The sequence below is a fragment of the Callithrix jacchus genome, chromosome 15 (genome assembly GCF_049354715.1).
Source record: "Callithrix jacchus isolate 240 chromosome 15, calJac240_pri, whole genome shotgun sequence".
NCBI lineage: Eukaryota > Metazoa > Chordata > Mammalia > Primates > Cebidae > Callithrix > Callithrix jacchus.
The window spans coordinates 81,018,428-81,034,770 of NC_133516.1; the positions used below are offsets into that span (position 1 = coordinate 81,018,428).

The 16,343-nt window shown below is 38.6% G+C and overlaps 1 protein-coding gene across 2 annotated transcripts in view; it reads right to left on the bottom strand.

Moving 5' to 3' along the window:
* The window catches only part of SLC15A2 (solute carrier family 15 member 2), a 42,845-nt gene extending 32,011 nt beyond the window's left edge, over positions 1-10,834 (bottom strand). For both annotated transcript variants that reach the window (XM_002758746.6, XM_002758745.6), the window contains exons 1-3: positions 10,693-10,834; positions 8,735-8,822; positions 7,745-7,886 (exon numbers count right to left, since the gene is read on the bottom strand). In XM_002758746.6, coding sequence (XP_002758792.3) covers positions 7,745-7,886; positions 8,735-8,822; positions 10,693-10,797 — 335 coding nt within the window. In that variant the 5' untranslated portion in view covers positions 10,798-10,834. The remainder of the gene's footprint in view (positions 1-7,744; positions 7,887-8,734; positions 8,823-10,692) is intronic.
* Between the last annotated feature and the right edge of the window lie 5,509 nt (positions 10,835-16,343).

Here is a 16,343-nt window from a genome sequence, read left to right on the forward strand (position 1 = left end):
TTTAAGGTGTTATATGCTAATGTGGAATACAGAGAATTGAATGGAATAAAGATAGCAAAGAGAGGCTGGAGATGTTGGAAATCTCAGGATGTGGATTTCTCATTCTAAGAGCCTAGTCCTTCTAGGTCAGCTTTCTAGGGAAGGGAACTTAAAGGGTATGGCAGGTTGGGGATAAGAAGTTAGGTGACTAGACTGGGCATGGTGGCTCACACCTGTAATCCCAGAACTTTGGGAGGCCAAGGCGGTTGGATCAGTCAGGAGATCGAGACCATCCTGGCCAACATGTTGAAATCCTGTCTCTACTAAAAATACAAAAATTAGCTGGGTGTGGTGGCGCATGCCTGTAATCCCAGCTATGCAGGAGGCTGAGGCAGGAGAATCTCGAACCAGGAAGTTGGAGGTTGCAGTGAGCCAAGATGGTGCCACTGCACTCCAGCCTGGTGACAGAGTGAAACTCCATCTCAAAAAAAAATGAAGTTAGGTGACTAATCTAGGACTAATTAACATTGGGGAGGGGACAAGTTTTCCCCAAAAAGAATAAATAGAAAGAAAGGGAATAAAAAGGAACAGAAAAAAAAGCTAGATATCATGAACCCAAAACGAATTATTTATGTTAGATCATCATAAAGGGGGGGAAAAAAAGGAGTTTGAGCTGGAGTAATATAGTCTGGGTAGTAAGATCAGTATCCAATTGATGGACTAAATTAGGGGTGTCCAATCATTTGGCTTCCCTTGGCCACATTGGAAGAAGAATTGTCTGGGCCAGATATAAAACACACCAATACAACAACAGCTGGTAAGCCAAAAAAAAAAAACAAAAACAAAAACAAAAATCTCATAATGTTTTAAGAAAATGTATGAATTTGTATTGGGCTGCATTCAAAGCTGTCCTCGGCTGGCCTGCAGGCTGCAGGTTGGACAAGGTTGTACTAAAATGTATGAGAGAAGTTTAAGTGGTTTAGGAAGAAAATAGGCAACTTTATAGATTAAAAAAAAAACTCATAGGAAATAGTTTAGATATGAAGAATATAAGTGCGGAAGCTAATGGCAGGAAACCAATAGAAGGAACAAGAAGTAAAGAGACCTGAAAATTCTGTATTTGAAACAAGATATTAGGACTATTGTAATCCCAACCATAGGACAGAGAACTGTTTTAAGTTGACTTCACTAATCCCTCAATTTTACAAATCAATGAACTGAAATCCAAACAGGTCAAATTACATTTCTAAACACTGACTTTTGGGCTGGTTGTGGTGGCTCATGCCTGCAAATCCTAGCACTTTGGAAGGCTGAGGTGGGAGGATTACTTGAGGTCAGGAGATCAAGATCAGCCTTGCCAACACAGTGAAATTCTGCATCCAATAACAATACAAAAATTAGCCAGGCATGGTGGGGCATGCCTGTAATCCCAGCTACTTGGGAGACTGAGGTAGGAGGATCGCTTGAACCCGGGAGGTGGAGGTTGCAGTCAGCTGAAATCTTGCGCCACTGCACTCCAGTCTGGGAGAGAGAGAAAAAAGTTAAATAAATAAATAAACAGTGACTTTGAAAAAATATTATTGTAGAGATGGGGTCTTGCTATATTGACCAGGCTGGTCTCGAACTCCTTGCCTCAATCCTCCCACCTCGGCCTCCCAAAGTGCTGGGATTACAGGCATGAGCCACTACACCCAGCCCCAAAGTGACATTTTAATTAGACTAAGGGTTTTATCTAGAACTTCTATATTTAACTCAGAACTTCTATATACAACTAGCATTCCTTTGGTTTTATCATGAACAAGTTAATGTGGAAAAAGGAAATGGAAGAGAAAGAAGTGATACATTTTATTTCACCATAAGAATATAAAAAGCCAGAGCCAGAGAGTTGGTAGTAATGGCAGAGGGAGAGCTAGCATGAAGAAAAGAAGGTCAGTTCTGACCAGACAAAAAAGAGGAGAGAGAAAGGACATACTATATAGACCCGCTCAGAGAAAGAGAAAAGAGATGTGTGGAGAGGACATTCAAAAGCATAATAAAACACATTTAAGAGAGTGGTTCTAAGTAATTTCCCAGGTTAAAAACCAAAACTGATAAGCCTGGGTAATAGGATATAAAATCTAGGAACTGTAATTAAAAATGTTTTCCTTTCTTAAAACCAACTTGACACTACAAATAACATCCTTGAGAAACCAACATACATGTTTAATAATTTTTGTTTTCCACTGTGTACCTACTGATTAGCCTTTCCTGTGTGTACCTCTGAAGGAAGCCTCATTTCTTTCCTGATGTAGGGGGTTCCTTAAACAAAAGTCAGGGACTCTGGATGCCCATTTTCTCTTAACAAAGCTATGATTCTGGGATAGCAAACAGAGGCAAGATTTTTAATAGAAGTTGTTTACTAAATTCAGGAAACTGTCCCTTCAGAGTTTGAAAATCTTTCTAAAGTTATAGAAGGCTTTTTGCCCTCAAGGTAACACCTGAATAAAAGTAAACACACACACACACACAGGGAGAGGAACAGTTGAGAGCTGGGGAAGAACTTAAGGGTTTGAAACAAAAATGTATTCACTTTCCTCTAGCTAATGAAGACAATAGGCTGCAGGTTCAAATTAGAGAAGACAGTAAAGAAAGACTCTTGTCTTTTTTCTGATTTTCCTACTTAAGGAAATCAGGAGTAAAACATGCTGAAAGGGTAGTTTTAAGTACTTATTCCCTTTGTCGCTGTTATCATCTATTTGTATATGTTAACACACACACATAAACATGACTATAGGAGAATAAGCTATCCACGCTTTCTCAAGCTACTTCCTTTCTGAGATACCAATCACCTCCAAGTTTTGTTATTTAAAAAGCAACTACAATACTCACAATAAAAAAAAGTCACCTTCATGCCTATTTACATCTATCTGTGCTCATGTGCATACAATTGAGTGTCTGCGGGTGAAAAGATTTATTAATTCAAAGATTTACTGTGGGCCTGCTTATGTACTAGGCACTATTCTAGGTGCTCTTGGATACAAATATAAATGACAGCCAGGCACAGTGGTTCAAACCTGTAATTCCAGCACTTTGGGAGACAGAGGTGGGCAGACCACTTGAGGTCAACAGTTTGAGACCAGCTTGGGCAATAAATACGGTGAAATCCCATCTCTACTAAAAATACAAAAATTAGCTGGGCATGGTGGGCGTGCACCTATCAATCCCATATATAAATATGTATATATTATACATATAAGATATGTTTATATATATATATATGACTTTGTCCTCTAAGTGTTGGAAATAAGATGCCAGATTCAAATATAAATAATTAAATAACTATAATAAGACAGAGTTATGTAAATGTCATATAATGGTGAGAAAACAAAGACCTCAGAAAACACTAGGTTACTTCTGGTTTATGGTAAAAGGTGAGGGGACGGGGGCAGAGAATACTTCAAAGCACAGGCTGTATCTGAGTGAGCCTTAAAGGGTTTGGACACGAAAGGACGGGAAGAAGAGGTTTACATGAGGCAGAAATAATGCAAGCAGACATGAAAAAGAGATGCCACTGGATCTGATTACAGAAATATTAGTATTCAATTTTCCTCTAGTGGCCATTCTTGAAGGGGGATAAGTATCATTATAAGCACAGAAAAGTCAGTTGGAGTGAGATTAGTAGACAGTGATTTAATAGTCACCAGAAATTTTTTAGCAGAGTAGCAATGCGATCAGGATTGCTTTTAGTAAGATTAATTTGGAGGTAGGGTATATGCTCAATTGTAGGAAAAAGAGATGGGAAACAGTAAAAACATTTTAGATGTCCATTTTAATATTTCAACTTAGAGACATTGGACAATGAAGACCAAAACTGGGTGATGGCAATTAATGGTAGCGGATTTTGTGTTGAAAAGGGATAAAAGTGAGAGAGATTGTGGCAAACAGAATTGGTAGAATTTGACAAGTGATTGAATGTGGGAATGTAGGAAAGCCAGAAGAAAGAACAAATCTGGGGAGGGAGAACAACCTAGGAGGTGAATGCCAATATGTAATTCACTGGAGTTTGAGGAGCTATCTGCATATAGCTAATATCAACACCACAGAATTTGCTAATAAAGAATCTAGAGAAAGAGAAGAGGATAAAAGTTATAACCTGGGGGAAATTCTTACACTCAGGAAAGAGTCAAGTAAACAAGAGGCAAAAGAGAAGTCAAATAAATAAGAATCAAAAGATGTAAGAGGACGAGAGTAAGAAAAATGCACTGTAGAGAAGGTCAAGGAGTTTCACAGAAATGCTAATAACAAGTTCAAAATGAGTAAGAATTTAGAAAAGACCACTGGAATTTGTTAATGAAGGAATCCTTACCAGTGATCTTAGGGAGTAATTTCAGTAGGAAAAAACACGATTTACACTGTATCTTATTGTACTTACTACAATAAGCTCGGTATTAAAGCTATTTGAATATGAACAATATGAATTAGATAGTACTTGTAATTCACCTCTTCATTCTCCATGGTTCCTTGGACAAATAGAAGGTGCTCAATAAACATTTATTGACTTAAATTGGGTCAAATTAAATTAAATAGAATTGGATTATATTGCATTACATTATATTAATCTACCATAACAAGTGATAATGAAGAGTGACAAAGAAAGGCAACACATACAGAGGATTATTTTTATAATATGGGGGTCAATGGTAATAGGAGAAAAATAATAGGAAAGGAAGAGTCAAGATAAGCTTTGTTCATTTAAAGCTATTAGAGATTTGCACCTGCTTCTACATTCAAGAAAAGACTCTGGTTCTTTGGGAGAATTTGAAGGCAAGTGAGGGAAACAATGAAGGTATAGACACCCTAGAGAAAGTGATCTAGGTGTTGGTGTTACACATATAAAAACTGATCAAGGTGTACAGTTAAGGCTTTTGAATTTGCATCCTTTAGGTAAGTTATACCCCAATAAAAATAAATTTAAAAAATAATAAATATATCAGAAAGGATTGATTTGAGGGCACAAGTGGAGGTTGTTAAATTTTCTCTGAATTAAGCAGGAAACAATTGCTGACGAAATCCTGTAACTGTACTTCTTCAATCTTAAAGGATGTTATTTTTAAACTAAATAAAAGTGCTATGTCATGTATCTGAATCTTTATTCTACAACTGAATAAATAGATTATAGCTTGCACTTTTTATTCTGCAAATAGTGCCAGTCTGCTGTCTGGATATACTTGGTGACTACTACTACATATGTAGCAAACATAGATCTCAGCTACCCACCCACCATTCCTCTCCCAAGTCAAGAAACTGTTCAGTACTGTATTATGTCTATAGTTATATATTAGGTGCTGATTAAACACTTTTAGAATAATGAACATATTTAGGTCAAAGTAAGATATAAACCACTGTTAACTAAAGAAGACTCCTTGGAACACTATCCAGAAAAGATATTCCATGGGCAAACTAGTTTGGGAAACAGTACATACTACAACCTCCTGTGGAGATTTTATAGTGCATATCAGCATATTAAATGCTATAAGAAATCATGCAGTAAGAGAACATTTTTAGCTTTGTTCAGCCTACTAGTTTTCAAACTTATTTGACCACAAGAGCTTTATTTTCCCACATAACTTATTATCTTTTATAGTTTTGAACATAATGCACTTCGAGAAATGCTCATTTAGACAAATCCATGGATTACAGGTCCATAGAAAATAATTGAGCAATGGATACTCACGATTCATTTCTAGTTTATCAGGATAATGTTAGAGGGGACAATCATAACATACCATATTATATCTCTTGGTGCTCTGTTCAAGGACTTAAAAAATACTGAATTAAATTAATCAATAGTCTAACTCATGAAAATATTAGATTCATAAGAACAAAACTACAAAAAGACATTACAAAAAGAGGAGAAATAGATAGTAAAAGAACTGAAAAGAGGTACTCATAAGGAGATCCTAAAGGAGGTGGGTCAACTCAGTCTGGAGAAGAGATGGAGAAAGTATCAAATAACTACATAAAAGCATCTAAAATTACAATTCTTTTTTTTTTTTTGAGACGGAGTCTTGCTTTGTCGCCCAGGCTGGAATGCAGTGGTGTGATCTTGGCTCACTGCAACCTCTGCCTCCGAGGTTCAAGTGATTCTCCTGCCTCAGCTTCCCAAGTAGCTGGGATTACAGGTGCCTGCCACCACGCCCAGCTAATTTTTGTATTTTTTAGTAGCGAGGAGGTTTCACCATGTTGGCAAGTCTGCTCTCGAACTCCTGACCTCAGGCAATCTGCCCGCCTCAGCCTCCCAAAAGGCTGGGATTACAGGTGTCAGCCACCACACCTGGCTAAAATTAGAAATTTGCTGGTGGAAGTTAGAATGGCAATCATGGAGACAACAGATGCTGGAGAGGATGTGGAGAAATAGGAACAATTTTACACTGTTAGTGGGAGTGAAAATTAGTTCAACCATTGTGGAAGACAGTGTGGTGATTCCTCAAGGACCTAGAACTAGAAATTCCATTTGACCCAGCAATCCCATTACTTGGTATATATCCAAAGGATTACAAATTATTCTATTATAAGACACATACACATGAATGTTCACTGCAGCACTGCTTACAATAGCAAAGACTTGGAACCAACCCAAATGCCCATCGATGCTAGACTGGACAGGGAAAATGTGGCACATATACACCATGGAATACTATGCAGCCACAAAAAAACGATGAGTTCGTGTCCTTTGTGGGGACATGGATGAATGTGGGGATGAGTTCGTGTCCTTTGTGGGGACATGGAGAACATCATTCTCAGCAAACTGACACAAGAACAGAAAATCAAACACCACATGTTCTCACTCATAGGTGGGTGTTGAACAATGAGAACACATGGACATAGGGAGGGGAGCATCACACACTGAGGTCTGTGGAGGGGAACTAGGGGAGGGACAGCAGGGAGTGGGGAGTTGGGGAGGGATAACATGGGGAGAGATGCCAGATATCGGTGACGCGGAGGAAGTCAGCAAACCACATTGTCATGTATGTACCTATGCAACAATCCTGCATGTTCTTCACATGTACCCCCAAACCTAAAACACAATAAAAATATATATATATATTTTACATATATATAGAAATTTGCTAGTGGATAGTGCTGTCTCCACCAACATCAGAACAAGATTTAATATTAAACTATAGAATGGAAGGTTAAAATTAGATTTTTTCCTTTTCTTTTTTTTTTTTTGAGACAGAGTCTCCCTCTGTTGCCAGGTGCCAGGCTGGAGTGCAGTGGTGTGATCTCAGCTCACTGCAACCTCTGCCTCCCGGGTTCAAGCAATTCTCCTGCCTCAGCTTCCCCAGTAGCTGGGACTACAGGCATGCACCACCACGCCCAGCTAATTTTTGTATTTTTTAGTAGAGACGGGGTTTCACCATGTTGGCCAGGATGGTCTTGATAACCTGACCTCGTGATCCACCCGCCTCGGCCTCCCAAAGTGCTGGGATTACAGGCGTGAGCCACCGCACCTGGCCTAAAATTAGATTTAAGAAACAAAAGATACCACAACTGAAGAAGATGTAAAAACATTGGAAAACCCGATAATGAAAAGAATAGTCTTTTCTTGTTGCCAGAGAGATTTTTTTTCCAAATTTTCTACACTACACAGATGTACAGAGATTCTTATTTTTCATGCATGACATAGGTATGTTCTTGCTGAAAAGCAAGAGGTTAGAAGTGACAGCTTTCTGCACAATTAATCTATGAAAACTGTAGGGATGTGACCTTCTGTCTTCCTTACTTGAATTTTCCCAACCATGAGTCAGCAATGGCTGCTCCCAGGATGGGAGTAAAATAACAGAGGCTGCTGAAGGCATGGTATATAGATGTGGAGGTATCTTCATTCCAATGCAGGAAATACAGGAAATACAGGGTCAGCACAGCTGTGGTGGAAAAAAAAGGGGGTAGGGGTGGGGAGACAAAACAAGATAGATGCATTAAAATGACATATGAAAAAAAAATTTATCTCTGGTCTTTATAAGGTGATTTTGGCCTTCAGCACTCCCATCAGTGACATGACTGAGAAGTGACTGCCAGTCAGTACAAGCAGGGCCCCATGGGAGTTATGGGAGTGAATGGGACTATGCTGAATGTACAAATATAATGATGATGTGCACCCCTAGCATCATTTAGCCCAACCATCAACATAACATGGGTGCTTCCAATATCCCTTCCCTCTCCTCTCCTTCCCAGCAACAAGATGATGAGAGATCTTATCTGAATTCCATTCTTCATACCTGTTCCTCAGGTATGAGCTCTTAGCCAAGAGCTGTTAGCTCATACCTGAGGAAGAGGTATGAAAAATGTAAGTCAGGTAATGAGAGCTTTCCCAAGTTCTTGCTATGTTGTGCAGGCTGGAGTGCAGTGGCCATTGACTGACACAATTATAGGTGCCTGATAGCCTGGAACTGCCAGGCCAAAGCAATCCTCCTGCTTCAGCCTAAGCAGTGGGGGCTACAGGCATGTGGCATCATGTCCAGCTCTACCCACTTACATTCTCAAAGTCTATGTTCTGGTTTCTTTCACACCTTTCTGATCTTGGCCTCTATGAATTCTTAGGTGAAATACTAAGAGATATTTACTGGAATTCTTGGTCAAAGTAAAGGATCAATTTGGACCAAGGCAGAAAGAGTGGATTCGGGAAATAAGTGCATATAAAGAGACCAGGCTGTTACAAATGAGGTGAGGGTGAGTGGAGAAGAGTAGGTAGGACTCTGGGATACAAAATTACCTTTCATTCCATAATAGGAAAAGCGCTCACAGAATTCATTCACCACAATGAAGGCAATGCTCAGTGGATAGTTGGAGCCACAGATTTTCTATTAAACAAGAAGGCAATGATTTAGGCATGAGCTGTTTTCCCCTGTTTCAACAATTAGATTGCTGCACAACTGAAAAATTCATTTATTTCAAATCACCATGGTAGGTAATGGAGCAATGGTCTCTACTCTTCATGAAACAGCTATTATCACACTAAAAGTGCTTACATTGCTGATTTAGAAATAATAGAAGCTAATCTGAATGTTATTTTTTGTTTCTCATTTATTTTACATGGATTTGCTCAAACATTCTTTGATCCTACACATCAGGACCTGCTCATCTTCCCACAACTACTAAATGAAAAGCCTAGGGCTCTGGGCAGAAGAATGGTCATATTAACTTTCTAGGAACAGAATAAAGAGATAGCCTATGGAATACCTGACATCCAAGCAGTGAGATTCAGATGTCAGTCTCTGCTTAGCTCCACCATGGGGACTGACCCTTCTCGTCCCCAACTGTTCTGTTTGCCATGCTGGGAGGAATCCTGGCAATATGATAGCTTCTCCTTCAAAGGCTACTGGAGCCAGGCACATAGCCCAACATGGAGGACAAAGATTCCTAAGGGTAAGCTAGTTGATCACCTTGACTTTGGGAAGAGTTTTTAAATTCTGTAAAATTAAATGTCTAGACTTCTTACTAAAGAGATTCTATAACATTTTCATGATAATCCTACTGGACATTAAAAGAATTATGTTTTTTTATATGACATATCAGTTAGAATATAAAGAATGTTATATTTTATTTCAATTCCCTATCTATTACAATAGACCAACTAGCATGAGAGGGGACATAGGGATTTCTGTCCTTGGTACAGTCAAATTTATCATGAAAATTATATTGCCTCATTTTGTGAGCAGTATATACATCTTTGTAAGTAGCCCTAAGTTCTTTTGGACCAGAAGAGATATCATTAGCAAAAAAAAATTAGGCAAAATATAATAAATTAATTAATAAAAAATAAATTAATGTACTATTCTTTTACCCCTAGGGATATATATAAATGATCCTCCTAAACATCAATATATTTTAATGTATCATAATAACTTGCTTGAAACATTTAATGAACTGGGCTTCTTATCTTTGTAGCTCACAGCTTGAGAACTATGAAATCTGGAGTTTAGCTGACACACTGTCACTAGCTAGACAACACTGTCACTGGCTGTGTTAACATACTTATACTGGCTATGTCACTACACCTGTCTTTATGCCTCTGTTCTGCTATTCCAAAGAAATAATAACATCATCTTTTGGCCCACAGTAAGAACTCAGTAAATTTTGGCTATCATTACTATATCCTTCCCACTTACAGAATTTTAATGTAAGAATTGACTGAGATGATGAGTTTAGAAGTGCTTTAGCAAGTATATAACATAAAACATTACTATTACTTTTCTGTTTCTCTTTCCTATTTCCCATAGTAGGCTGGGAACACACAGTAATAGAGATTGGATCTTTTCTGAAACTTCCATTGGTGTTCAGCAGAAGGCTCTGCACACAGGGAGAACTAAGGGCAGAGTTTTTTTATTGGTAAAGAAAGAACAATCACACACAGTTCTCCAGACAAGAATGCTTGCCAGTTTCCCTGGACATTCAAATTGCTTTTTCCTCCCCCCAGGGAAACAGAATATGCAATGAAATTCAGCAAGTCCCTGGATCCCAACTGAAGAACTTTGACTACCTCTTCTGCTGCTTTGTCTTGTTACATAAAGGAAGCTTCTGTTTAGATGTGGTTTCAGGTGAATTCTAACTCCAAGAGAGTATCATTTTAATACCCTAAAACAGCTCAGCTTGAAGCTCCAGAGGCCAAGGAAGAGAGCCAAAAGAGGGAGGCCATTCGTGTCAGAGGCAGAATTGAATCTAAGGACTCACCGTGGATGGCTTCTTTGGAGGGCTGGGAGGTCGACGTGGTACCTCTTCAATGGAGACAGGTGAAAAAAGAGTTTCCTTGGACTCATTTTTCTGGAAGGTATTCATGACTGGCTCCTTACTCTCTCTCTCTCCTCAAGCATTTGGCTTCAGTAGGCAGTTAGGACAGCTGCCAGCCTACTCTGAAAAGGGGGACTGGGAGGGGGACTGAAGCTGGTGGCTTCAGCAACTGAGTTTAACTCTGTGGGTGTCAGCTTCAATAGCTTCCTGATCCAGAGCAAAGCAGGAAGCTATAGTTCAAAAGAATGTGTAAAACATACAGCATAGCAAAGTGAAAACATGCCAAAGATAGAATGAAACAATGTTAGAGAACTGGTTAGAAATCTACGCTTAAGAAAGATTATCTTTGCAAAGGAGTTCAAGATAGTTAAGAACACAACACTTCAAGCACAGATTGAATTTAGCAGGGTGTGGTGGCTCAAGCCTGTAATCTCAGCACTTTGGGAGGCTGAGGTGGGCAGATCACGAGGTCAGGACATTGAGATCATCCTGGATAACATGGTGAATCTCTACTAAAAATATAAAAAATTAGCTGAGCATGGTGGCATGCACCTATATTCCCAACTACGTGGGAGGCCGAGGTAGAAGAATTGCTTCAACCCGGGAGGCAGAGGTTGCAGTGAGCCATGATCTTGCCACTGCACTCCAGCCTGGGTGACAGAGTGAAAGTCTGTCTCAAAATAAAAAAAAAAGAAAAGAAAAACTGATTTCAGGCTAAGAATAACTGTAATTTATTGAACATATGAATTACATATATGTTGTATGTATATATAACATATGTTTATTCTAATTAATATTAGTATTTCCATTTTAAAGAAATTAATGTTCCCAGAGCTAAAAAATTTGCTCAAAGCTACCTGTCCAATAAGTGGCAGATCTGGAATTTTCACTATGCCATGACAGCTGGGGAAAATGGAGTTAGTATTAGTAATGACTTGGGCCATTATTCAGTTATGAAAATTACATAAATGGAATGTAGGAATACAGAGGATTTAAATGCATTGGAGAAGGAAAGTCATCAGAAACTGAATTTGGGAGATAAGAAAGATGGTGACTTTAGACTGGGTGCAGTGGTTCACGCCTGTAATCCCAACACTTTGGAAGGCTGAGGGGGACAGATCACAAGGTCAGGAGTTCAAGATCAGTGTAGCCAACATAGTGAAACCCCGTCTCTACTAAAAGCACAAAACTTAGCCAGGTGTGGTGGCACGTGCCTGTAGTCCCAGCTACTCAGGAGGCTGAGACAGCAGAGTTGCTTGAACCCGGGAGGCAGAGGTTGCAGTGAGCCAAGACCCCACCGTTGCACTCCATCCTGGGTGACAACGCAAGACTTATCCCAAAAAAAGAGAAAAGAAAAGTAAGAAAGATGGTGATATTTGTTTTGTTTTCAACATCTTAAAAGTTCAGCTAGAAATAGCCTATAAGCAATTAAAGAGGTGGAGCTAAAGAAAATGAGAGAAAAGGATTGGTGATACACATTTAGGGACCATTTTTCTTCTTTGCAAAAGTTATTCCTTTTATTTTCATTTTCTCACTTCAAGATTAATCAATCTATTCTTTCATTTAAGAAATAAAATTTAATTTGAGCAACAATTGTGAACCAGTTGCTTTCTAGATACTGTTGTGAACACCATTTTTCTTAATTTTCAGTGAGTAAATTCCCTAATGACTCTAGAATATATATTTAGTCCTTATCAGAAGAGGAACAAGAACAAACATGATAATGCTATGTGCATTTTATGCTGTGTTATTTTATGAAGTCAAAGAAGTAAAAGAGCAACAAAAGAGCATGGTGCCCCTCTAGTTGTTTGTCAAAAGAAAAGAAAAAAAGAAAGGCTAGAGAGCTATAAAAGAAATGAGAAAAATGAAGACTAAATTAACAAGGTCAAGCAACATCAGAATGAATTGCTTTATTTGAAAATACAAGAGAGAAAACCTATAACTCTATCCCTCACAAAATTTTTACATTAACTATTTGAATAATTTATTGACAAATAGGACCAGGATAAACTCTATCTTTTCCTCTTTAAACTTTAACTCAGACTTTGACCATATCTTCTTAGTTTCTATTACACTCCTCATTTCTACTGTCTCCCACCAACCTTTACCCAAAGAGAGTCCAGCTTCATTTCTGACTGTGGCATTAATGATTAAGTGTAGTTAGATTCTTTCAGGAATCTAACCTGGTTTGGTTAGTGACTTTGGATGCAAAAATAAATGGTCAGAAGTTACTAGTCAAGTTAACTAGCAGAGGCACAGATGCCTTGAAGATCCACTTATGTCCGTGGCTTTCCTTGATCTGGCAGAGTAGATAGAATAGCACCTGTATGCAATGTACCAATTTATTTGTGCTCATAGGTATCCCAAATACCAAACTTTGGAGTATTGGCAGTGGTTTTCTGACACTCCTTTGTTTAGATAAAATTCTTCTTTTAATTATGGTAATATAATGATAGTATTCACAGAATCAAATATCAGAGGTGGAAGGAATCTTAATCTTGTCTTATGTAAATGAAGCTTCTCTGAGGATAAGCATCATTTTCCCTTGGAAATTCTGATTCAGTAGATCTCCGTAGGGATCTAAAAACCTTTGTTTTCAAAGCACTTCTAGTAATTCTTATGCTAGGAATTTGGGAAACACTGGTTTTAAATTCTCTCCTATTCTAGCCAGAAGAATATTTCAGAACTCAGAAGGGACAAAGCAAAGGCTGGAACCAAATGCTCCCAAGGCATTTATATAATATTAAGATGGCTCTTATATCCTATTATTTTGCTATCATCAAATAGAAGGAAAAAGAGAAAGATGAAAGAGAAATGAGCACTAACTATTAGAGACAAACAACAATAAAAGCTAAAGAATCTAAATATCAGTGATGAGTAAAGAATATTTGTGTCCTTAGTGATTACATCAGATAACATTATGACATATGACAAAGTTTTACAGTTATATATACATAAAAGTAAACCATCACTCTAAGTTAATAGAATCTAATATAGTCAGAAGAGGAAAATATGAAATTAAAAGGGAACATATGTTTAACAAGGTTTCTAAATATAAAATACACAAAAATAAATTGTATCAAACATCAGTCACAAAGATTTAGAGAAGGGAAATTTAAAGAATAAATGTATGTATTTATTTATATAAATAGATTCAGGAATAAATCTAACAAAAGATCTTCTAGACCTCAATACTAAAAAATAAAAAATTTTACTGAAAGAAATTAAAGATCTAAATATGTGGAAACATACCATGCTCATGATTTGGAAGGCTCATGTTGTAAAGATGTCGATATTTCTCAAACCATCTACAGTTTTAAAACAAAATCCCAGCAGGTTTTGTGAGTATAGAAAATGACAAGTTGGTTTTTAAAAGTCAACATGGAAGTGCAAAGAGCCAAGGATAGTGCTGTACCTGACCAAGTCAAGGAATGCGCCACACTCTGAGATTGAATTATGAGTCCTTTATTATGCTGGTGACCGAGAGGTGGCTAACGCCCAAAATTCTCTCGGCCCCTCAGAAAAAGTTAGGTGATCTTTTATACCCTAATTTTAAAAGGGAGAAGGAACCTAGCTAAAGCGAATTTTTCACAGAAGCAGAGTAAGCAAAAGTTAAAAGATAAACTAGCACATGAGAAATAAAACAGTTCCAGGTGCAAGGGGGTAAAGCTGTCATGAAAGACATACAATGTATAGATAATGGGGGCTCTGGGCACTCGACAGCACCTGCCTTTCCAGGCTCTGCTGGTACCAGTTAACTCAGCCTCTTATCAACAAATGCATTCCTGGAGGTGCGCAGTGTCAGCCTGCCCCAGCTACATACTACAGTTACATACTTAATGGTATTTTAATAACTAAAATGAAGAAGCTAAGATGGAGTCTGTCCAGCTCAAGAAGCTAACATAAAGCCTGAACAGCTTTTAGTCTGAGAAAGAGAGTCAGTTTTAGCTGGCAAAAAAAGCAGGTTATCACAATAGCAAAGTCAATCTTAAAGAAGAATAATGGTGGAGGATTGTACTACCCAATCTAAGACTTCAATATTAAAGTGCAATACTATTTTAAAGCTATAGCTTTAAAAAAAGACAATTTACAGAGGGGGAGAAAATATTTGTATTACATATATCTGTCAAAGAATTTGTGTCCAGACTATATAACTGCAGAAATCAATAACAAAAAGATTAATAAGTAAATGGAAAAATATTCAAAAGATTTGAACCCGGAAGCAGTGGCTCACATCTGTAATTCTAACATTTTGGGAGGCAGAGATGGGCAGATCACCTGAGGTCAGGAGGTCGAGACCAGCCTGGCCAACATGGTGAAACCCTGTCTCTACTAAAAATACAAAAAATTAGCTGTGTATCATGGTGGATGCCTGTAATCCCAGCTACTTGAGAGACTGAGGCGAGATTGTTGCTTGAACCTGGGAGGTGGAGGTTGCAGTAAGCTGAGATTGCACCATTACACTCCAGCCTGGGTGAAAAAGCAAGATACTCTCTCAAAAGAAAAAAAAAAAAGATTTGAACGGATATTTCATAAAAAGAATAATCAAGTAGCCAATAAATCTGTGAACAGGTTATCAACTGTATGGAGGTAAAATAGAGTTCATTTAGTCAGTCCTATATTGATGCATACTCAGGTTTAGTCTTGTGAAAGGAAAATATCTTGGGCCTGTTCAAGCTGGGAATCGCTCAGGGCAAATTTGCCTCCTTTGGAAAGACTTAGGAGAAACTCAAAAGAATGCGACCATGTGTCTCTCACCTTCCTATGACCTGGAAGCCCCCAGTTGGGGGGCCTTGCTTTGAGTTGTCTCTACTTTTCTGGACAGAACTAATATACTTCTTACATATGTTGATTTATGTTTCATATCTCCCTAAAATGTATAAAACCAAGCTATGCCTCAACCACCTTGGGCACATGTAATCAGAACTTCCTGAGGCTGTGTCACAGGTTCGTCCTCAGCCTTGGTAAAATAAGCTTTCTTTTTTTTTTTTTTTTTTGAGACGGAGTTTTGCTCTTGTTACCCAGGCTGGAGTGCAATAGCGCGATCTCGGCTCACCACAACTTCCGCCTCCTGGGTTCAGGCAATTCTCCTGCCTCAGCCTCCTGAGTAGCTGGGATTACAGACATGCGCCACCATGCCCACCTAATTTTTTTTTTTTTTTTTGTATTTTTAGTAGAGACGGGGTTTCACCATGTTGACCAGGATGGTCTTGATCTCTTGACCTCGTGATCCACCCGCCGTGGCCTCCCAAAGTGCTGGGATTACAGGCTTGAGCCACGGCGCCCGGCTGGTAAAATAAGCTTTCTAAATTAACTGCGACTGTTGGGCCTGTAATCTCAGCACTTTGGAAGGCTGAAGCAGGCAGATCACTTGAGGTCAGGAGTTTGAGACCAGTTTGACCAACATGGTGAAACCCCGTCTCTAATAAAATTACAAAAAATTTAGTTAGGTGTGGTGGCAGGTGCCTGTAATCCCAGCTATTCAGGAGGCTGAGGCAGGACAATCATTTGAACCTGGGAGGCAGAGATTGGGGTGAGCCAAGATCCTGCCATTGCACTCCAGCCTGGGCGACAAGAGCAAAACTTTGTCTCAA